Raw genomic sequence first — 24,416 nt, forward strand, 5'->3', positions numbered from 1 at the left:
ACATTTCAATGTTTTCTTATTACACATGTCTCACTGAAACGCTCTTTGTTAAAATAAAGTTTCTGTTCAGTCTTGGTTGTTTATAGGACTTTAGCGCCACTCTGTGGTTATTCCAATTGTTTTATTCCCTCCTGTCTGTTGATTGGTTATCGGTCGTGTCAATCGTCGGATATGTAGGCGGGTCTTTAGGCGCTTTCTCTTCCTCTTGTAATCCTATTGGTTATATTTCTTTGCTCTGTGATGTGATTGGTCGGTTCCAGCCTGGCGGAGGGTAGAACCTTCCAGAGCTGGGCGTAGCAGGAATTGATGTTATAATTTTCTGGCTTAGCCACGCAGGGAGGTACACGCACCATTTTCACGGATATTGTAAAGTAGTAGTCATGTATTCTTCAGGTTAACTGCAGATACAGAGACGAGCCGGCAATTTTCTTCAAGATTTTTAAATGCTATCGAAGAAAATACGCAAATTTGTAAGTAACTATGGCAACCCTTTCCGTCTAGCCGAGTGAATCCAACGTGACTCTGCTGCTGCTAGCCACCCAAACAGCGAGCTGTGGCTAGCTAATCTAAATAAGCTAGCTGAAATGAGAGCATGTAGCCTATACATGAAACTTTAACACTCGCAGTTCATATATTGTACAAACACGAGAGTGAAAAGCGCAATTCGCAAGTAAAATATAAACTTAATAAAATTTCGTTTCAATACGGCTATATATTTAACGTCAGAGCAGTGTGAAAGTGACGTTTAGTACTAACAGTGGAATGGAAACAGCTTTACACAGCTGTTTGGTAAACTAGATGTATATTATTTATGTCATTGCAGAACCTTTTATCTGAATTACTCGTCTAACAGCACTTTGAGTTAAAATTGACTTATTATTGGGTATTAATTCCAGGTACAACACTTGTTTGCGGCGTAGAGGTGGTGAACAAGATTCAGTGCTAATAATTAATACCTGATTTTTTTTTTTGTCTTCTCTTACCAGTGACCAATAGCTGAGTACAAACAGACTGGAGAATGGACGGCGGAGTGGTAGTAGTTACCAATCCCTATGTGGATGTGCGGCTATCAAGCACCATCTCCTCTTTTGATGCAAAGCGCAGGTTCAATAGAGGGATTAGTATAGCAGAACTAAAGGTGAGATACCATACATCACACAACACATCGCAAAACCCTCAAAAGTTGATGCTATGTTGTGTTTTCTTAGACCCAACATGCTGTATGGAGATAATTGTCTATTTCTGCCCTTTTTGTGATGTATAACATGTACTATTTTGTTGTATTGTACTTAGGCAAAACTGGAGATGGTTGTGGGTGCGTCTGCCTCCTGCATGGACCTGGAGTTATTCAGTGTCTCTGACAAGTTCCTGCAGAAAATGGATGACAATGAGGCCTTGCTCGGTTCCTATCCTGTGGATGATGAGTGCAGAATACATGTATGTACCTATTCAGTTTGGAAGTACTTGTAGTACAGTGACCCAGTTCACTGTCACACCGTAGTACAATCCAGGTAGCCACAGGTTTCTAGATTATTCTCTGGAACTCAATCTGATGGTTTCTTCATGCTGTCAACAACAAATATGCTTCAGCTAAGTAGGGCTGGTCCAAATAGCAATTTCTGATATTCGGGCCCATCTAATGGCGAATATCCGAATATTCGGTTGGACACGGGGGGTAGGGGGCTATTCAGATACCACCACAATGACCGAATATTTGGATATTTGGGTCCAGCCCTACAGATAAGACACCACACACTGTGTAACATTATGTACATTCTTGTTGTCAAATTGTTTTGAACTGATTTGCAAATTAGAGCCCTGCTATGTAGATTGTGGCTAATGATTAATTAAATAATTAGCCTTTCCCTTTGGGTGTACCATCATGGACTTCATTAGCAAGTGGAAGTTTTAAAAACAATTGCAGCTATGACAACAATATTATACATCAGTTGTGTGGAAACATTTTGGCTAGACAAAGAATGACCAAAATCGGTTATTCTGTTAGTAGTGCAGTGTTGACCCATTTGAACCACATTGTACCACAACGCTCTATATGGTGAGTGCAAAGCCAGACTACAAGTCCAACCAAAGTGAAAAACCATTTTGGATTCCTTTGCCAGTGTTACACCATATGAGAAAGGTTCCAGACAAGTGTTTTTAACTAAACCACTCCCATCATTCCCGAATGATTAACAGTATTAAGTCATCTGATGGAAAAAAAGTGTATTTTTTATATTGAAAAAATAAAAAATTCACATTGTCAGTTTTTCCCAACATTGTGCAGCCCTCATTGTCTTAATTAGCTTTGATCCTTTAAACATAACGTTTTGGCAGTTATTTGCTGTTACAGCTAGATGCAGAGCTGATGTGCCTATCTCTCTTCTTTAATCTCATTTCTTGTGCAGGTTATTGATAGAAGTGGGGGTCAGATGGACGAGTTCTCTGATGTTTCCAAAGTGGAGAAATTTGAACTGTCAGAGGATGCTTATGAAAAAAGATCAGGTACTACACTTTTCCTCAATTTGTGACCATCATAGTTAATTTTTTTTTTCCTCTGCTGATTAGTTGATAATTAAGTCAGTCCACTTAGTCACCAGTGACTATCAATCAGTGGATGCAGACAATAATTGATGGAACTATCAATAATATACACTATTAGCTGCAATCAATACTTCATCATACGATGCCTGAGTGGCTGTTAATTTTTTTGTAACCATTGATAAATTGTTCAAATGTGAATTTATTTCATTCGATTACAGATACATGGTTTCACAGTCTGTTTGAAAGTATTATGTGTTTAGTACAATCCACCTCTCTTTTCTTCAGAGTCAGCAAGGTCATTCATGAAGAAGCATCGTGTTGGTCGCTTCAATGAGGAAGAAAAGGCCAAAAAGAAAGCTGAGCATGCTGCTCGCGAAGAGGAACAGAAGGCTGCTGCTGATGCCATTTCTGTTGGCAACCGCTGTCAAGTGCAGGTTCCTGGGCAACCCACGAAGCTTGGCACAGTCATGTATGTTGGTAAGTGTGGATAAAGCTTAGCTGGTTTACTTTCTTTAGGACATTAGTGTAAACCCCGCGCTGCTGAGGATTTTCTCTCAAACAGAGCAGACTGTGTTGTAATTTACAGTGTCTAAGGCCCATTACCCAATCTGTGCAGGCTACACAGGGGGAATTGTAGTTCTTTTTATGAATTGTTCAGATAGTTACAGGAAAACCTGCTTGATTGTCTGCTTTCCTGTTCTGGTGTGTTTTGTTCCATGCTGTCTGTTACATTAGCAGACTGTAAATTTGCCCAGAAAGTCCTTCCTATTACAACTGATGTGAATATAATCAACCTTAAGTTTTATTTTCAGTCAGTTTGCCAAAGTACTGAGTCAAAACAATGTTTCACTATCCAAAAACATAAACAATGCAAGTGATTCATTGTGTCAGGTAGTCTTCCTCTGTGGAAGAAATTATAATAAACTATTGTCAAGTTTTGTTGTTGCTTGGTCTAGGTATAAATGAGGGCAATTTATAATTACTCAATGAATACCATATACATTTCTGATCATATAACACACTGAACAATGTTGAAAAATATGTTAATAAAATGCAAGTTTATTTACATTGCATGTTATAATGAACAGAGGTCATTCTAATTGCTTTGCAGGCAGACATGGAAATGAACAAACTAAAATCTTTTAATTTAAAATGTTTAATGCCTTTGCACCAGCAAAAGCCATGGCTGAAAGATATGTTTTCAGGTTGTCTGCCCATCCCATTCTTGTGAATATGATATATCCGCAACACAATGAGGGAATTTCTGTGAATTAGACACCAACGTTCCCCTGGACTTAGTGATGAATGTCTTAGAATTTATTGGTCAAAGGACACTGCGACCTTACATAAGTCGTCTTTTTTGTAATAAGTCAAGAGTTTTACACAAATGTCATCTTAGATATAATAAGTGATGATATTTTATATCCCAAATGTTAACTTCACTGTGACATCATAATGTTATGCAACAACACTTTCCTGTTTGTTATTTACCACCATAATTGAAGAACAGAAGGGCGAGATTGTGTCCATATTTTACAATTGGACACTGCTGAACTGGCGACACTAGTTTTGGGTGACCACCTTGAAACTGTGGTTATTGTATTGATCTTCTGTGCTGCTGTGTTGTGTGAAGCATCTACATTAAAGAATCTTTAGCTTCTTTGCAGCAACATCCATTTTGAAGCATTGTCTGTTGTCATGTCCATAATTTTATGTTCTGTCGGAGTCCCCTTTCCTGTTCAAGTGTACATACACTTTATAAAAGTCCTTTGAAGTCTTCACTACTTATTTTAAGTGAGTCTGACAGATGTGGATGGAAACTGCAATCTATTAGTTAGTGGAGGCATAAATCAGTGAGGTGTTAATTCGAGTTTCATGTTGTTGCCAGTTTCAGCAGTTTATGGAGACTGAGAATTTAGGATCATGTACCTGCTATAAAGAAAACTGTTTTGTTTGTTTGTTACAGGCACAGCAGATTTCAAACCAGGCTATTGGGTTGGTGTGAAGTATGACGAGCCTTTGGGCAAACACAATGGAACGTAAGAGCACTATGTTTTTTGTTTTGTTTGTTTGGTGTCTTTTTTTTTTTTTTATAGCAGTAAAACAAAATCGGTGACGTTGATCTTAATTTTGCCTGATTATGACCCTGACTCTTTCCTTTAAATTGTGTCTCCACAGTGTTGATGGGAAGCAATACTTTGAATGTGAGAACAAATACGGTGCATTTGTGAAGCCTCTGAGTGTGACTGTGGGAGACTTCCCTGAGGAGGATTACGGTTTAGATGAGATGTAGGACTGTACAGTTTCTCCTGCCCTGAAATTTAAGCGCCAACCTCAAGCTGTTTATCTTCTCACCAAGCAGAGAAGACGAAGAGTCGTTTTCATTCTAACAAATGTTTACTTTTGGTTGCGCTTCTCTGGTGGGCATTATCCAAAGGCCTCAAGTTCTCTTTCAGTTTCTTCAGAGCAACATGACAGAGTTGACTGTTGGGGTATGATCATAACAAGTGATAATCACAAAAGAGGAGCTCACACCAACAATGTCTCATAAAGTCGAGGGCTTTTGTTGCAGCATATTAAAGGTTAAGTTGTGGACTCATACTCCACACACTTAAATTTGTCTTGCTTTAATAGTACTTCTTGGTCCCATGCAATCTGTGGATGGGAGTCTTCTATGTAATCTCACTGTCTGTTGGTAATTTAAAGCTTAATTTCTCCTCATTTAGTTAATGTCAGTGTGTACAAAGACGATTGTATATAACTGTTTATAGTTAACTGTAGCCTTAGCATTTTTTTGAAGACTGTAAATTCCTAAGAGAGTGGTCCGACATTTGGACAACTGTCTGTTAAAGGAAAAATTCACCCCGACATACTTTGACACTAAAATCAAAAGTGACATTGTCGCCTGTATTTCCAGCTATGTATTTCTAATTGAGTTCAACCGGAGAAACGTTTTCCTGATTAGTTTAAAATTGGTGCTTAATGGCCAAATTTGTTTCCATCAATTAATGACAGACAAGAAATTCCCAGTTAGAGGAAATAACAATAAATCCATATCAACTGTAGTCTCAGTCGTCCACAGTGTTGCACAGCTTCAGGCTGTATTTTAACTCTACAGTACCACCCTCACAATTTTGGGACAAAGCTCTTGCTCCTTTTTGCTGTATTTTGCAGCTATGGCCTTCTACATAGACATACAATGCATGGAAAAAGTGCCAAAGTGTGCAAGGGTAGATATTTCCTCTCTAAACAACATTGTATGCCCTCAAATTTAATTTCTCTTTGTATGTAAAGAATTTCATTTGTAGCTTTCCAAGTTAATATAAGATGTAACTGATCTTTATTTTTCTGTGACTGAATTCCTCGTGTTAAAAATTAAATTGCCTGCACTTGAATGTGTCTTGCTTATATTGAACCACTGTAATAAAAAATGTGTTTCAGGTTTAATTTTTGAAGTGGTAAGGACCACATTTACGCTTTTCTTACTTTAAAAGTGACCGATTACATTTCAACATATCTCTCTTATTTAAACTTAGCTCATCTGCATACAAATGGATGTCAAAATCAAAGTCAATTCAATGATGATGGACAGTTTGCTCAAGTAATTATAGAGTATATAGAAGCTCTGCTCCAATATAGGTAATTTGGATGATGAAACATGTTTGAATCCAGTTTCAGTCTGGACTGTAAATTCCTGCATATATATATTTTTTAATTCCCTCAGTTCTATGTAAACATGACACATTGACTTTCATACAGTAGAAGTACAATCGCTGTTAGCACACTCCTTTCATAACATTTCCATTCATCCTTAAGTAGCAGGTCATTTAGTGGAGATGAGTGTTAACTTCTGAAACATACCTGTTTGTTTTCCATCTGTAGCACAATCATGAAATGTATGACATCTGCAACTCACTAATAGATGTATATTTTTGATGAAAAGATTTTTCCAAGTTGGGCATTGCAAAACGCTAAGGAACAGCAAATATGGTAAAACTGTCATTTCACCCATTTACTACTCACTGATTAGTTAACTGCACTTTCTGTCATCATCACCACAACACTGACAATGTGCATTTCAAATGAATTATATGCCTTATTTATGTTTTGTTGTATGTGACTGAGCAAAAACAAATTCTAACATGGTTTTTATTTGTCCTCTAGAGCTTACAGAACCAATGTAAATGAGTTATTCTTTTGGTTTGTATTGAATGAAATGTCATTACCACAAACAGAAAAATGTAGTGTTGTTCTTTTCTTTTTGTTAAATGTTCATCTCTGAGGTGCTGGTGTTACTTTGTGCCAAAGAGTTCATGCTTAATAATAAAAACTGTTTGCTGGAATGCTGATTCGTTTGATTTATTACACTTAATGTTTATTTTATGTAATGTTTCACATATAGAAGTCATTTTGCTTTTCCATTTTCTCCACTTTTACAGTTACTAACTCTGTACTCAGTATTTAAATATTGCATGCTGGCATCCTGGAAGAGGACATCCGCAGCTCTCCCTAAGGCTTCACTCCCCACTTTTCCCCTTTAAAGTTTTTTTTTTTTTTAAATCTGAATTTAGAATCTAAAGATGGAGGTTATCTTATGTTGTACAAACTGTGCCCTCTGAAGTAAATTTGGAATCTGAGGCTTTGTTAATAGAATGAACTTGACATATGACCATGAAGGAACATGTTGCAAATGTGTGGTGCAAGCAGGCAAAATACCTTGAAGGAAAAACCTTCTTGCTTGCTTTGTTGAATTATCTTTGATAATTCTGTACATGTCCAAATTACAGGGACAAATTGTGTGAAAAAATAGATCAGGGCATGATGGGGAATTTAAAGCAGATACAAACACCATATTTATTCTAAACTGTTGTATACAGTTTAAATAAAGGTACAAATGTGTTATATCAGAAAAATAAAACATCCAGAAAAATGTAAAGTATCAAAAGTAAAAGTATGAGCATGAACAATAAGCATTGGCCCCTTTTTAGAGTGTTTAATGTTGATGGAATATTAGGTAAGCTTTGATGTAGCTTGTTGAGGTAAAACTAACTTTAAATATATTATACACACCACTTTCAAGAACATCATGCTGAGAACAGAAGTATTAAAATTTTCCCCTTTGAAATGTAATGAACTTGAAGATCACTATATAAGATAAGTGAGGACAACCCTGTGCCATCACTTAACATTAAATGATTCCAAACTGTATCACCCTACAATATTTGCACATTTTCTAACTTGACAAGTAGAGAATTTTTTTTAAACAAAATGAATACAGCTGTGATCGCTGACGTACAAGTTAGAAAGCTTGTGATCGTTGAAACAAAACCGAGTTCAGCTGTGGTTTACAATAAGTCTAACTGCAAAGACACGGTTATAAAATGACCTGTGAGCGCCAGAACACCAGTGCTCTGAAAAGCAGACGCTATCAGTGGAAATCATCGTTTCATTGACACCTCAGACAGTGTGAAGGACGTTGCATAACAGGAGTCTATGAAAGACGCTTGCTCACTCTTTGACAGAAAACTGCGAGATGAAACTTTGCTAAAGATCACGAAAAGAAGCCCGATGAATACTGGGTGCACATTCTTTGGTCAGATGATAAAACGCAAATTTGTTTGGCTCAGATGGGATCCAGCATGTTTCTTGGACAGCCTGGTCAGGACGACCACAGTTAACGCCAAGTCCTGACAGTGAAGCACAGAGGTGGGAGTGTGATGATACGGGGCTGCATCGATGCAGAAGGTGTTGGGGAGATGACATTTATAGATGGCACCATGAATGTCTGTGGATACCAAAATACTGATTGACAAGATGACACTCAGTTGCCAAGAGGCTTGGCTGAAGAGAAATATTCCAGCATGATTATGATCTAAAGCAAATGGCCAAAATCAGATAAGACTTTCTACGGAAGAAAAAGGGAAACATGTGACCTGCCCAAGTATACTTCCCAACTTGAATCTAATAGAACACCTTTAGAGTTTTTTTTAATATATATAGAAAGGTAGATCAACACAACCCTTCTGGCAAAGATAAGCTGAAAAAAATAGTCTTATTTTTTTCTTGTAAATTATAGAAAATTGTACTCAAATTTGTTGTCATCCGTGCCAATTGAGTGTATCATTAAAAGTAAAGTTGAACATATGGAATATTAAAAAAATAGATAATATGAATCTCAGTAATGGCAGTTCCTACTGTGGGGGCTGTATTCTTTAATATAGTACAACTGAAATATTAGTTTTCAATTTGCATAAGAGCAAATGTCCTATGACTCAACTTGTGTAGTTATTGAGAAGTGATACTATTTTGATTCATTTGACATTTAAGTGATACTGCACAGAGTTGATCTCACATCTGTTGTGTTATAAGGTGCCCAAAAATGGAAATTCTCAAGGGATGCATGTAATAATGGCGTATTAATACCATACATGACGATATACCACCACTGCAAATGTAATACTGGTGACTCAGATTGATCTCAGTTTTTGCCCTTTTAGTGAAATGAATGTGAAGGCTACAACACATTCATTTTTTCCCCTGTTTAACAGTTTGTTTGTAGCTATGTTTAAACACCAAGTAATACATGTTCCATTTTCTCTTTTTTAGACAGCTTTCATTTTATGTTTACACGATGCGTGACTAAGCACAGTGTTTCATGCAGTTTCGTCAGCCTTGTCACAAAAAAAGCAGCTTACAATATTTATCACAGTTCTCCCCTCACTCCCCTGAAGACGCACGTCACTCCGATGACGCTCCCACGGAACTCTCGCGAGAGAGCGCGCAGCTTCCCAGCCAGCAGTGTGGTGTGGTGTGTGCGCGATAGAGACGAGGAAAGATGGCGACGCAGGAGAGCGAAGCAACTAAAGCTACCGTGAGCAACGGCGAGGTAAAAATGAATGACACTCTTGTTGCCGTTTTTTGGCTTTCGCGTCCAGGGGAAGGAGGCCGGTTTCTTCGTTTGAACGTTTACTGCGGGGCCGTTATCGTTTAAACGTGCTAGCGATCGTCGTTACACGAGCCTCAGTGACGTTGTCAGTGCCGGTTGGTTTTAAAACGACCCCCTCCTGCCGTTAACGAGAAATCCTGGCTGTACGGAGGGAGGGCGGCGTTGACGGTGAAATCTCACCTGAAGACACACGGTAACGTTAAACTGACCGGATAATTAGCTGGCAAAGAGTGTGTTGGTGTGAGCCAGCTGACTGCTGCAGTGTGTCAGCTCGCTATCGCAAGGCCTGAACCTGAACAGCGCAGCTTGGCTTGACTAACCAGGCCAGTCTCAAGCAGCTCTCACACACAGTTCCCCCCTCAGGTTTAACATTTTCACCGGTTTTTTACTTAAAGTCATTTCAGGAAAAAACACCAAAAAAACTCTGCTTCAATGTGTCTTTTTGTAACTTCCACAGAAAGGAGTTTTCCTGTCAGCTCAGCTTGACAAGTTGGATGAATCAGGTGTAGCTGTCTCAGAGCTTTAACATGGGGGCAGCTGGACTTCTCTTTTTGCTTATGAAGGTGTTTCATCTCTCATCCAAGAGGCATCTTCAGTACTGCCATTTGCTACAGCTTTACTGTCTGAAAAAAAGCCTCTTGTTTAAGTGAAAGATCATCAAGAACCAAAAAGAGAAGTCTGCTTTCTTTTTACTGAAGCTCTTAAGATCATAATGACCTTGTTAACTGAATATCTCCACAGACGTGTATCGTCACATTTGCAAAATGCTCCTACTTTGTGATGTCAGCAGCTGCTTTAGTGAAGTACCTGACAAGCCGTTGTTTTCTGGAGTGACAAATGCTCATCACAAGTTAACAGAGGTCATCGTGAATCATCACTCTTCAGAGGCGAACCGCTATTCTCCTCTGGGCCCAAGTGTCAAATCCACAAAAAATTGTAGTCACCAGAAATATTGACAAAACCAGACAGTACAGTCGTAGTAAATTGCAAGTCTCGGCCCTTGACAGACCAAGACAGTCAGTGAGTGCTCATTGAATTGTTTCAGGGAACAACTTGCGTTTTGGTTCTTCTTTTCTTTTTGTGATTTCAGTTTTATTTTTAAGATAATCTTACTTCCAGTTTGTGTCTCTAATATGTTGGCATTATGTAGAATTGCATGGCTGGACATAGATAAAGCAAAAAACACTAAAATCTGGACATTACTAAACAATTTTGTAGTTTTGTAGTTTTGCAGTTGTAGTTTTAAAGGCTTTTCTGGAGGCCTCAAAATTTCTAGTAGTAGAGCTGAATGATTTGGAAAATTTGCCATTAGCAATGTAATTTGTTAAAGCTTCAGTGCAATATTATTGTTGTTTTAACATAACAAATAGGACATGACTTAAAACGTGTAATATGTCATTGCCACACCATCAAAATATTAAGTGCTGTCTATTTTAATGCAAGGATGACAACTTAAAGATATAAATTGCGTGAAACGTGTTTATCACATTTTTTAAATGGCGTAGGAGACAGAACAATTATCACAATAGGTGTGACTGTTATGTTCAATGAAGCAATACAAAATAAAACAACTGCAGTAAGGAAATAATAGGACATTTCTGCCAGCAGTCTGTGACATTGAAGCAGGCAGGTTATTCATAGCTCCGTAGCAGCATCTAAGTATTGCACATTCTGTAATCAAGTTAAACATAGTAATAATGATGCAGTACAATGTTTTAATCTTGAAATCAATTAATTGTTCAGCCCTATTTACAACCCATTTGGTGAAAAAATTGTGGCACATCGACAAATGGGTTACATAAATTTGTTGTTCAGGGAAAAGAACAACCCCTTTACAGACTGAGGAAAATTATGTGGGTAATGGCAGTTAAATGTTGAACTTCATTTTTCTTCCTTTCTTTCTGTATTTTATTTACAGCTCGTCTGGGATTTATCTTCCAGAAAAACAGACTCTTAACTCTGTGCTTCATATTTAATATGAATACACATGTGGCAGAAACTGGGGCAAGGGTACAACACGCACTAAGTGTCTCTTTTGTAATAAAATTGCTCTGTCAGGATAAATGCGAGGTTAGTTTTAGAGGCAGCACTTATGTTGCTCTTGAGGCCCACTGCTGTTGAGAGAGATTTCTGTGATGATAATAATTGGGAGGGAGGGCACTAAGTGGAGAGTAGCCAGATATAACCACAGGTGTTTGCTCTGCTTTTCTTAGTCTGGACTTAATTTTCTGCTTTATGTAATTGTGTTGATAGTGTCAACGGTGGCCATGTCTAAGCTTCTTCAGTTTTTCTTGTACTACATGTCCAGTAAATGTGGGAAGCTGGCCTGTACTGTTGACAAATTTATATTGTAGCACAGACTGGAAATGTTTTTCATAGGCTTGTTTATTGCCTTATATTGCATTGCTTGGTACCATCCGTAGCAGATAGGGTAACCACATGTGGCAAACATTACCAGAATAATCTCCGCTTCTCTGTCAACAAGTGACTTATCTGAACTTTTTCCTCTCTTAATGCCAGACACAGTGACAGTCCAGTGTGAAGCATTCACTCTGAACCCTGAATAGGTGGTTAATTGTTAATCCATGTTCAGAGTTCGTAAAGTGTAAACTATTATCTTGACCTAAAAGAAATGACCTCTTTCTGTTCTTGAGGATGTTGGTGATCTGTCAGGGTCTTGGTTTTTACATGGATCCCTGCAGGAGACAGACATCATGTCTCTGATAATAGAATTGCTTCTATATTTATTTTAACACAAGAGGACACGGCAGAGAGGATGGAAATCCCTGTTTTAAACCCCTTTGTGGCCTTGACATGTTCAGTTTATGATGCTGTTAGGCCATTAGCTTATCACAAACTTTTACATTTTGTTGGTTTACTCATTCAAAGCCTTCATGGTACGCTAATAAATGATAATAATCAGTTTAAACAGAAAACATTTTTTAGCCTCAAGTGTTGATAGTTTCTAGGGGCCAGCCGCTGGTCTCCCTTGTGTTGGTGACAACAGGGGAGATTAGATGTTTAGATAGTGAATGAGTCTCATGACTTGGCATGTGCTTGTCCATTGTGTCACTTGAATAGAATGTGGCTTTGCTAGAAGGGTGGGGGGTGACATGGACACGCTGAAGCTCAGAGCGGTGAAAAATGAATTAAAGAACAAACTAATGACAGATTTTATAGATCAAGTGATCTTTAATCTGCATGCTGATGCTCACATGATTTTGACCATTACAAGAGTTATTAAACTGTCAAAACTTAAAAGGCTCTGTTAGGTCAGTGGGCCGTTCTAGTTAAATAGTGGCCTGTGAGTGTTAGTTTTGACAGGCTGACTGATCGAGGCACTATGGTTTTAAATCAAATGTGTCTTAGCTTTGTTGCCATGGGTTTGCACCTATGTCATCTTCAGATGTCCTGTGATTTGTAATAATTGTGGAGCTGCAACAATAATAATTTTCTTTTCATTTATGAATTGTTTATTTTTCTAATTTGTGTAAACATGAACATATAAAATGTCAGAAAATAGTTTTAAAATTCCATCTTAGTCTTTCATAAGCTTCATGTGTTGAATTTGTAGTTATATGAACTGAGAAAAATAGCAAATCCTTTCATTTTAGCAGCGACTACACAAGGTTGTTTGGCATTTTTGCTTTATGCGTGGCCTAAACAATTGTTAAAGTTGTTGCTATTTAGCGTTCAAATTTTTGATGTCTGTTGCTTGCAAATTTGCTGTTATAGTTTTGTGGAAGGCTGTTATTACTTGACTTAAAGACAACATGAAGTGACAGGTTTGAATTTCAATTATTTTTTTTTTAGTTAAAGCTGAAGATTGAAGATGAATCGGTCCATTCTTAATTAAATCATTATATCACCACCTTGGGCTTTTAGCAAAGTGATGTGGCTACGTTGGCCTTGGAGTAGATGAATGGCTCCTTTTTACTGCCAAAAATCTGCTCCTTAGTTTATAATGTACTTCATTACATGGTAATACTGCTGCATCATCATTGTGACTTTCTTTGGCTACATTGACCGTGTTTCTATGTCTGTGTTTGACTGTAGGTGAGCAGCAATGGAACTGCTGCAGCAACAGATGGCCAGGCTGTGCAGACAGCTGGAAATGCACAGGACCCTCAGCAGCAGCAGCAGCAGCAGCAGCAACAAGCACCTAATGCATGGCAGGTCATTAAAGGAGTCCTCTTCAGGTGAATTTTTCTTTTGTTTAGATTTTTGTTTTTAATCTGGCTCGTGCTCCATTCACAAGCAGAGAACCAGCCCAAAGATAAAAGCTTACTCTGATGTTAAGGGTGTAATAATTAACAAATACTTTCTATCAAGGTGGCGTCACAGTCCAGATGGGAAATAGTGTGCTGAGCTGCTGCTGAAGTTCACTCTGTACAGAGTTTACAATCTGCTTCTGTTCACTGTTTCAGTTTTGTAAAGCTTTTTGTGCAAACTGCAGTATAAACAAGCAAGGCAAAATGTTTGTCGATAGATTTCCATTTTTGTTTTGGTAAAGTCCTGCAAGAAAACTTGTTGTTTAACTTGATGGGTGGACAAGGGGGGTCAAATCTCCTGACAGATATCCTATTATTGCCTTTATAGCGCCGGGTGATCACAATAAAATTTTTTATTTCAGTCGCTATAATAGATAATTACTGATAATTTTTAAATGACCTACTTTTATTAAAGGCCGGGCGTTAATGCGTATATTTTGATATTAACCACCTTACTTTGAATTTCACCACTTTAGCCTATTTATTGGGATACACAGGTAATGCATTTAATATGAGCACAATTACAAATGCATACATGTCTAAATAAAAACAAAGCATAAGAAAACAGATAAAGTCTAACAATATTCCTGTTGATGCTGATGAAATGTCTATTGCCGATAAAATAATCTATCGCATTATCGTCCAGTTCAAAATTTACTTAAAGTTTCATGCTTTGCCCACTGTGTTCAGTTTTTTATTAAGTGCTGCTTTCTGACTGTGGTGATGATCTCAAAAGTCCTGTCAGTCATTTCTACTTGCTATCAGTGACGTTTCCGTTCACAGACTTTTCATCAGTTAAATTTCACATAAACACGGATGCCAAAAAAGTGAGTACATGTCATCAGTAATGTCAAGGTCTTAGTTTGGTTCTTTCGCAGCTAAAATTTATGATCTGATGCACCTACACTGAGGTGCAAAAGCTCTGTAGTAAGTGTTTCTTGACTGTGGTGGATGTATTGCTGCCAAGTGTTTGTAGATTTCAGTAGTTTTTCAGTTTTTGAGGGATATGCTCCTGTGAAACCAAAATGTACAGTACCTCAGAAGCAAGGCTTTTTCTGCAAAGCACAAGCGTGTTTGGAGCTGGAACCAGTGTAGGACTTTTTTGGCACCTACTTTGAATAACAGCCCTCGGTTGATGTTCCTGCCTGAGGCAAGCAGTTATGTTGCCAGCCAATCAGCAGTCACTCAAGTAAAAGAACAGGTTCATTTATTAGATCAAAAAGATTATATTGCATTAACTATTTAAAATCCCAGCCTTTGGCACTGAACATTTTTAGCAAATTTCGGGATTAGGATTTACACAAGCCTGTGTGCTGGAAAAGTGTTTCAGCTTTCATTAGTAAGCATTTCTCTCTCCAGCTATAATGTAAAATTCTTGGACCAGAAGCAAATGATGCTGAAAAATAAGACTGGTTACATCTATCACGTACCGTATGCAAACTATACTTCAAAAGATTTCAAATCCACAACACGTGACTTTAGAAGTAGGAGCTCACAAAATATTTATTGGCAGTCCAAGTGTGAATGAGTGAATCTGTGATTTGTAGAATTTAGCTGTGGTCGGTTTGCTTAGCTGTGATTAAACATAGTTTTTACCGTCTGCCATTAGATGGAGTAGGCAGTAGCTGTGGCTAGCACTGATGCAAATTTTCACTGGGTGACTCTGAATCATTGTGACCTGACTGAATGGAGAAATTCCAAACTCTGATCTTGTCTAAAGTGAATATGTCACTTTCTTGTGAACATGGTACATTTTCTTCACTCCTTGTATAGAATCATTTATTCTGAATTTTACTGTGTTAGACAGAAAACCAATACCAACCAAAGACATAGTTAAACATTAAAGGAAACCACACGCACACAAAGGCAGCTTAGAAATTACATACTAATGGAAAGTCAAAAGAATATTTTGCAATATTGCGTCTGTCTGTCACAGACTATTCTGGTTTTTCACTTCATTTTTTTCCTTTTGACCCATACCTGGTTTATGATGCAAGAACGTCGTTAAATGTAATGTAGTTTCACCAGATACGCTGTAATCTGATTAACCTCTTTGTAGTTTCACTTTCCTTGAGCAGCGATTTACATCCTTAAGAGACAAGGTCAAAATAAAGCAGTTTGTCTCAGGATTGTTTTATGCTAGTGTACCAACTATTTGTCCATCTACAATTGCTAGTAATCAAACTCATCTCCCCTTTTGCTCTACTCTTTCAGGTTTTTTTTTTTCTCTCTTTGATGCTAATATCTTATGGATTAAATCTGCTTTTTCTCTTACACTGATTACACTTGTTCTTCCAGAATCTTCATAATCTGGGCAATCAGCAGCTGGTTCCGCCGAGGACCGTCCACTCCTGACCCCAACACACCCGCCGGTGCCCCCCGGGTACCCAGCCGGAACCTCTTCACCAAAGACACCCTCATGGTATTACACCTCCTCATAAAAGTCCCACTGCTATCTGCATTGGCAGCTGTTTTGTAACTGAATTGAACTGCTTCATTAATAAACACCTCTTTTACTCTGATCCCCTCAAGTATTTAGACGGCAAACCAGTGTTATCTCTCCCTGTCAGACGGACTGGCTCGATCCCTCCTGACACTGTAATATCATAAACATCTTTATTTTCTCACCATGCCTGCAGGACCTGTACGTGTACGTGTCCCAGGAGGAGGTGTTCTCCGACTTCAACAACACAGATGCCCTGTTCTGGTTCCACAGGGACCTGGTCTATGGAGACTGGACCACAGGGGAGGATGGTGATGGCTGCTATCAGCACTATAAAGAGATGGACATCCCAGAGGTGAGGATGGAGAGGAGGTGGGACAGACAGTAGTTGGTTGGATGGTGAGACTAAGCAGGTATTTATTTAGATGACTGAGGCAGATGTTGGTAAAGAGCAGGAAAGACCGGTTAGTAATGAAATATGCAGGTTTGAGATGTAGATGTGTGTTTGTGAAACTCATAACACTTTTGGATTTGTGTGTGGTTGCAGTATGTACAACAGAACGGGTCCCTCTACATACATGTCTACTTCACTAAAAGTGGATTCCACCCAGACCCAAAACGCAAGGGGCAGTATCGCAGACTGGCAACAGTTCATGCAACAAGAAGTAAGCACATGTAGAACACACACACATTGTGTACAATATTATCAGATCATTTCAAAGTGTTAAGCTTTTTCCTTTGTTATTCTTTTAGTGCTGAACAAATTCAAGCGAAGAAAGTTTCAGAAGACCAAGAATCTGCTTACAGGAGAGACAGAAGCAGATCCCGAGATGATTAAGGTTGATATTGTTATTCTCTCTCTCTCTCTGTCTTTTTTTTCCTTTTTTTTTTAGAGTAGGAATGCTGTGTGTTTAAATATGAACAGAGTGAAAGCTTTGTGATTGGCCTCCTTATTAGTCCTATCTCTCCTAGCTGTTTAAAGTAAATTTGAATACGCCAGAATTGCCTTTTTGATCCAGATCTCTGCTCAGGCACTAATTTTGGTCATTGATTTGAAACAGAGCATTGCTTGAAACTGCACCCTAAGATTTTAAAGAGTGAAGCTTTTGTTGAAAAATCAGAAGATCTTGAAAAAATGTGAGCACCACTTGTGGACTTCCTGAAAAAGAGCCCTGTGACAGATTTTCCCAGTAAAGAAACTAAAAAAACATTATAAAGCTTTGCTTTAGGATTGGACTGATGGTACACTATTAGCAGCTTTCGTAAAATATTCAGTAACTGACTCATTGGATCATACTTTGTATTTGTCTGATCATCAGTGGAGATGATCATTGTTGCATAGGGCAGTTTTGTTATAGTGGTTCCTGATACTCAGATCTGAAACCTCTCTGTGCAGAGGTTGCTCACTAACATGTCTAATCAACTGTGTTTCCTCACAGCGGGCAGAAAGCCACGGTCCAGTGGAGATCATTTCACATTGGCACCCCAACCTCACCATCAACATGGTAGATGATCACACAGCCTGGGTGAAAGGCTCAGTTCCACCTCCACTAGACCAACGTAAGTTGCTGTACATGTTTTTTTTTATGTTTAAGAATCAACAGAAGTATAAAGAACATACTTTTCTGAAAGTTCTAGTTTTGAGTCAAACCATTTCTACTCTTCTTCCCTGTCTAATACTAGATGTTAAGTTTGATGCAGTGAGTGGCGACTACTACCCCATTGTGTACTTCAATGATTACTGGAACCTTCAGAAGGACTACTATCCCATCAACGAGACCCTGACCAAGCTCCCACTGCGCCTCGCCTACTGCCCGCTGTCCTTGTGGCGCTGGCAGCTGTATGCTGCCCAGAACGCTCGCTCACCATGGAATTTCCTTCCCGAGGACACCTATGAGCAGTCTGATGAAGACCAAGACTCTGTCAAGGTGAGCAGTCAAAGATCATGAAGACAGAAAACTGAACTTTTACAGTTTTGCATTTTGGTTACTTTAAGCTGATCTGTAGCAATTATGGCTCTCATTTACGTTTATCTACATTTGGGCAGAAAACGACTGGGTCAGATTTATAATGAAGCATGATCTGTGTGCGTTTTTACAGTACAGGCAGGTGTACTTAAGTTATATAAAAGCCACAGTGTCCTTGCTGGTTCGCCTCTGCTGCAGCTGAATGCAACCTGTTGACTTTCCAATTAAACATAAAAATTGATATTCATGGTGTTACCTCTGTAACTTGAGTTTTAATAACTCTCTTTGTGTAGGTGGCCCTGTTGGAAACCAACCCGTACCTCCTGGGACTCACCATTGTTGTCTCTATTGTGCACAGCATCTTTGAGTTTCTTGCCTTCAAGAATGGTAAGATCCCAACAGCTGGTCTCTATTCAGGGCTTTATTTAGCAACAGAAGAATAGTTTGTCCGGTGTCTGACTACCTCAGCTTCACCTCAGTGCATTCTTCTCCTCAGATATCCAGTTTTGGAACAGCAGACAGTCTTTAGAAGGTCTGTCAGTGCGCTCCATCATATTTGGAGTATTTCAGTCTCTAGTGGTGCTGCTGTACATTCTGGACAACGAAACCAACTTTGTGGTGCAGGTCAGCGTCTTCATTGGTCTTCTCATTGACCTGTGGAAAATCACCAAGGTCATGGATGTCAGAGTAAGTCCCACTTGTTTTTTTCATTCACAGTTTTTAACTTTTTATTTTTTTTTTAAAGCTCTGAAATGGTTTATTTTAACAAGTCAGACTTTTCCAGCTTTCTTTTTCTTATGTTTTGTTAAAACAAATGTAAACCTATTGTATCTGTACATTATATTTCCCATTTCTACACCTTCATATGATAATATACCATATCCCAGTAACCACCTTTTGTTGTTGTTCTCTAGTTGGACAGAGAGAACAAAATTGCAGGAGTGTTCCCAAGATTGGTATTCACAGACAAGTCAACGTATGTGGAGTCTTCAACCAAAATCTATGATGATGTAAGTTACACCAGTGTCAGTGGACATAGCTTTTAAACACACATTTAGAGGACATTATAGTTTATAACAGATGAAACATATCGTTGAACTCGTCTGATCTAGTTAACAAAGTGTTAGAGTGTAGAGAAAGCCTCTCTAAATACACTTTGCTCCACTGGCCTGAATGCAGTATCACAGTTATACAAATTAGCTATGTTTTACTCAAGTCAGTGGTTTATTGCCAATGAAAATTTGAATGATAATTTCCTTTCTTTGTTGCCCTATGAACAGATGGCCTTCAAGTACTTGTCATGGCTGCTCTACCCGCTGTTTGGCTGCTATGCGGTCTACAGTTTATTGTATGTAGAGCACAAAGGCTGGTACTCATGGGTACTCAGCATGCTCTATGGCTTCTTGTTAACCTTTGGTAAGTTTGTGTCAAGCATTTATACACTGTGCTACTAATCATTTTGTCACCTGTGTCCTTTTTTTTGATGTGAAGGAAATGAACATGTCAAGCTTTGAACTTGTACACAGGCTGATGGAACTGAAACAGGACTTCAGCTACAGAAATGTTTTCTTTACTTATAGAACAAAAACATTATAGCATAGAAAGGAGAAATTCATGGCGAGGCAGAGGCTTTTACTGATTAGAAATATTCTTTGTATTTTATTTGAATTAGTATACTATACATGAAAGGATGCAGGTAGAACTGATGAGTTAATGTATTCACACAGTGCTGATGTTTGTCTTATAGATCATATAAATAACTGAAATGCAATAGATGCAAATTAATAGGCAAAGTACAATAAATCACCAAAATGTTTTTCATTCAAAGTCAATAAAGTTGATTTTATAAAAGATGAAACAGTTAGAAAATGAGCAAATGCTAAATGTCTTATTTCAGAAAGCACTTAAAAAACAAATGAATTGTATTCTGAAAAAAATTGTTAACACTGATCATTTTAGAAGAAGCATCAAACAGATGCTGCATGTATTTTTGTTAACTTAGCCCAAATGTACAGCATCTTTACTTGTCTACTCGTTTTAACTCTCTCTGGATCAATTTGCATTTGATGATATCATGGATTTCACTGTCTGCTGACACATTGTGTCCAGCAGATTTCACGTCTGTTGATGTAAATCTATTTTAAAGCCCAGAGATAAGCCTGATTATTTTTGTCTCTCTTAATTTCTCTGTCTCTGAGTGGCTGCCCACAGCTAATGTTTTCATACTTGCATCATGGTTACGTACCCAATTCCCAATAGCCTCTGCTAATGTGCTGTGTATTAATAGACTTCACACGGGCGCACTCAGTCATGTTGCCTGCTGGCTAATTTACTGCCTGTGGTGTAGAAATTGTTTTCTATTATCTAACCATCTCCTTCCTTTCTCTATTTTGGTCTTCAGGTTTCATTACAATGACGCCACAGCTATTCATCAACTACAAAATGAAATCTGTAGCCCACCTCCCGTGGAGGATGCTCACCTACAAGGCTCTCAATACCTTTATTGATGACCTGTTTGCCTTCGTCATCAAGATGCCCATGATGTACAGGATAGGATGCCTCAGAGATGGTACGTTCTCCGTCAGCTAGAGCCTGTTTTTTTTTAATATTTCTTTTTACAAATGGATTAGAGAAAGTTTAATAATCACCTAAACCAACTACATTGATCTTCGTCTGCCAGCACTCTGAAGCTAAAGTTTTTACCTTGAAGATGATGAGCTTAGATGTGCAGTGTTTTGCTGAGTGAGTTTCAGGTTGAGGTCATTGTTCAGCATTGTGGTTCCTAAAGTGGACAGACGGTTAATCCAGATGGATTTGTTATTTGTGTAAAGGAAAGAATGTCGTCCTTTCTGCTCCTCTATTTTGATTTAAGCACACTGATCTCATTCTATCAATCTACCAACTGTCTAAATTATCATTAGCCTCTGATGTCTGCCAAAGAATTTGTTATATTTGATGCTCTAACTCCACCTAGTGTTAACTCCATAGATGTCACATATTTCCACAGTGTGTTAAGTTATTGCCAGACAATTTATCAGGGACTGTTTTCATGTTATTACACATACATTGTAGTGAGGCTGATGTAAAGTAGATTTACAGATGTTGGCAGTGAACACACCTTCATGGAGTCACATCATCACAAACATGAGTAAATCATGACCTCTGCTACCACTCAAACATGTGAACGTCTTAATCCACTGTTTTCTTTTGTTTTGCTATGGCTTCACTTAAAGGTTTTCTTAGTTTCAGATCATTTTCACCCAGTGTACCACACACACACACACACACGAGTAAACAGCAGTTTTAAAGGCTTACTGTTACTCAGAGGTCATTCTATCAACATTTATTTCATTGATATGTGAATGAGGCAGCTCAGCTATTTTCTGGACTTCCCTGTTTTCATGAATGAATTTGGATATATGTGGATCTTTACAACTGTTCATGTACACAGTCTACTGGATGCACAGCAACATAGGCTTCACGGTCAAGTGTTTAAAAGATTTTGGTAAATAGCTGAATTTATATGTGGAAGCTCATTGTCTTGGACAGCTCTGACGTATCGTCATGTCACAGAATTATCTGAAAACTGCACTGCCATACTTCTACCATATATTTAAACCTGTAATTAAATGCACTACATTAGGCCACTTTCCACTGCAGGAAGTTGTGTCATTTTGAAGCAACCCAGACCTTTTGTAGATGTTTAGACCACAGCAACTGCCCCTGTAGAACCTCCAGGGTAAAGTTCACTATATGGGCAAACATAACAAACCCTCCATTGTTCTGTTTCCTACATGCTCATAGAACTGGAGTTACATCCAGTAATTATTATTTGCCGTTGCTTTGGTGCGCTCAAGGATGATGTTGTGGTCGAAGCTGTCAGATCTTACAATGCAGCGGAAGCAGAAAGGCTTGAAGGGCAGATTACAAGGCCTTTTCTGTAAATGATTGTGCAGCCTCCCACCTACCAGCGATGTGAACGCTCCCCAGTTGTAAACAGGAACATTAGCTATCTCTACCATCCATCTTGGTCAAATGTATTACGCACATTTATATATGATTGCTGGTGTAACAACTTGATTTGGGACTTTAGACAACATCTAACCGCTCCGATAACGTTGCTACTCGATAAGTAATGGTTCATAAGGGAAATAATTGACTTTAATTCTACTTGTCTCTCACTAAACTGACCTCTGTTTCCTCCCCTGCAGATGTGGTGTTCTTCATCTACCTTTACCAGCGCTGGATCTATCGGGTCGATCCCAACAGGGTCAACGAGTTTGGCACCAGCGGAGTAGACCACACTCAGAACAACACGGCAGACGCTGCCCCCGCGAGCATCACAGACAAACCAGAGGGGCAGAAGAAGAACGATTAAGCAACACCACGCCCTTATCTTCCTCCCCGGCCCTCACTGCTGGGGCGAAGAGGACTTGTGGAAATTAGGCGGGGAGGGGAGTCGTTGTTTAGCTGTCATGGACGCCGCTACAAAAAAAAAAAGAAAAAAAATGCAGTTTAACTGTTCCCTCTGATTTCTGTGTGGATCCACAGAGAATCATATTCAGTGTAGACTTGGTAAATTCTTATTTCTGTTCCCCGCCCATCCCTGCCCTCTCGTTTTGCAGTTCAAGTGAAGTAAAACAAAACGTGATGTACTGTATTCTGTATGATTTTTTTCAGAGGGTAACAATGTCTTGGAGTAGATGTTGGGAGGGGAACAGGTCGCAGTTATACTACTTTTTTTTTTATACAGGGAAGAAAGAGGCCAAGTGCAGCTTTTGTTCTTTGTGTAGATTCCTTGTGAATTATTCTTTTCATTCCATGTGAGCAGCGTGTTTTGGGTTGCTTGGGAACTGGTGAGTTAGTGCTGGGGGAAACTGGAAAGATCCTGAGCCACAATGGAGGTTGAAGACGAGAGGTGGTGACTGGAGACGAAGTGACTGACCCTGCAGGACACTACACACAAGACAATGACTACTACCCTCAATTTTAAACAAATGGTTAATGTTCTAAACTTGAACAGAAAAAAATAACAGCCTTGTTGGTATTAATATAAATATATTAATATTGTCAATGACTTACTTTTTGTTTTTTCAGTCACTGAAGCATTCTTTTGTATGTCCTCAGACTGTACAGAATCTTGTTAATAATGCCGATGTCAAAACTGTCTAGCAATAGATAATTTGGGAGTCTGATTTTTATTTCCACCCCCTCCTCAGCTGGACGTCTGATTTTCAAATAGGTTCACCTTCACGCTCCACAACAAGATCAGACACAGCGACACATTCGTGTGTGTGTGCTGGAAGAATTACAGTGTCTCTATTTTTGTTTGTTTTTTTCATTTTGAGTGCTGTAAATCCTGAAAGGAAGAGGGTTCCATGTTGGTACATATTCAATTTTTCAGCATTCATGTTTATAGTAAAACTAAGTGTGATTTAAAATGTCTATGCAAAGCTTTTTTTTTTTAAAGTTTGATTTTATAACTTTTCATTTTTGCTTTCCGCTCTGGGTTCCAGAACAATATTTTTGCATGAAACTTTTTAACATTAGTTTCTAATGATTCTACAGGAAATACAGTTTGTGTGCTTGCACAGCATCCACATTATTGAACTGTTTGATCCTTGAGTTACAGATTGCAACTTTATTATTGATTATTCTACCAATTATTTGTCACGAGGAATTGCTCATGTCTATTGCATGACAAAAAATTTTGAATAATGGCCATTACATTTTCACCAGAACCCAAAGTAATGCCCCAAAAAGATTTAGTTTACAATAAAATGTGAACAAGAGGCAAAAATTCTGGGGACAAACAATACACTTTTTCATCACTTTTTCAAAGGGTTGGTTAGGATCATATGAACAGCTAAATCCAATGGGAATTCAAATTTCAAACTAGAAGTGAGGAATCTTTTGAAAATAAGGAATACTTTTTGTTTCTCATTTAAAGACGGTGCAGAAAATCGAAAAAGCCTGGTGAGTTTAGTGTTTGCTGTGACTGCTCTTTCTCTATATGTACTCTTGAATGCAGTTTTTTAAGGGAACTTTCAGGTTTGTTGTTCTGGCATCTTGGATAACTTACTGCTGTTCTTCAGTGGATTCAGTTCTTCACGTGATCCCAGACTGACTCCATGATGTTGAGATCTTAAGACCTGCACGGTACTGCAAGCGTGAACAGAGACGCAGGTCACATTAATGCTGGAAGTCATTTTTTTCTTTTTTTTGGAAATCAGACTTGATAGTTTGTT

General features: G+C 38.5%; 2 protein-coding genes across 2 annotated transcripts; both read left to right on the forward strand.

Moving 5' to 3' along the window:
* The first annotated feature begins 313 nt into the window (after positions 1–313).
* tbcb (tubulin folding cofactor B) lies at positions 314–6,884 on the forward strand. The gene is made up of 7 exons (XM_008291664.1): positions 314–470; positions 987–1,138; positions 1,294–1,437; positions 2,406–2,502; positions 2,827–3,018; positions 4,508–4,580; positions 4,720–6,884. The coding sequence occupies exons 2-7, from the start codon at positions 1,019–1,021 to the stop codon at positions 4,832–4,834; spliced, it is 741 nt and encodes a 246-aa protein (XP_008289886.1). The 5' UTR covers positions 314–470; positions 987–1,018; the 3' UTR covers positions 4,835–6,884.
* Positions 6,885–9,340: 2,456 nt separating this feature from the next.
* Positions 9,341–23,656, forward strand: clptm1 (CLPTM1 regulator of GABA type A receptor forward trafficking). The gene is made up of 14 exons (XM_008291665.1): positions 9,341–9,427; positions 13,544–13,686; positions 16,057–16,180; positions 16,398–16,556; positions 16,749–16,866; positions 16,955–17,040; positions 17,641–17,761; positions 17,885–18,129; positions 18,462–18,555; positions 18,665–18,855; positions 19,083–19,178; positions 19,449–19,584; positions 20,570–20,737; positions 22,380–23,656. Exons 1-14 carry the CDS (start codon positions 9,377–9,379, stop codon positions 22,544–22,546), a joined length of 1,899 nt encoding a protein of 632 aa, XP_008289887.1. The 5' UTR covers positions 9,341–9,376; the 3' UTR covers positions 22,547–23,656.
* Positions 23,657–24,416: the final 760 nt, after the last annotated feature.

Source organism: Stegastes partitus, unplaced genomic scaffold (assembly GCF_000690725.1).
Source record: "Stegastes partitus isolate 25-593 unplaced genomic scaffold, Stegastes_partitus-1.0.2 Scaffold754, whole genome shotgun sequence".
Lineage (NCBI taxonomy): Eukaryota > Metazoa > Chordata > Actinopteri > Pomacentridae > Stegastes > Stegastes partitus.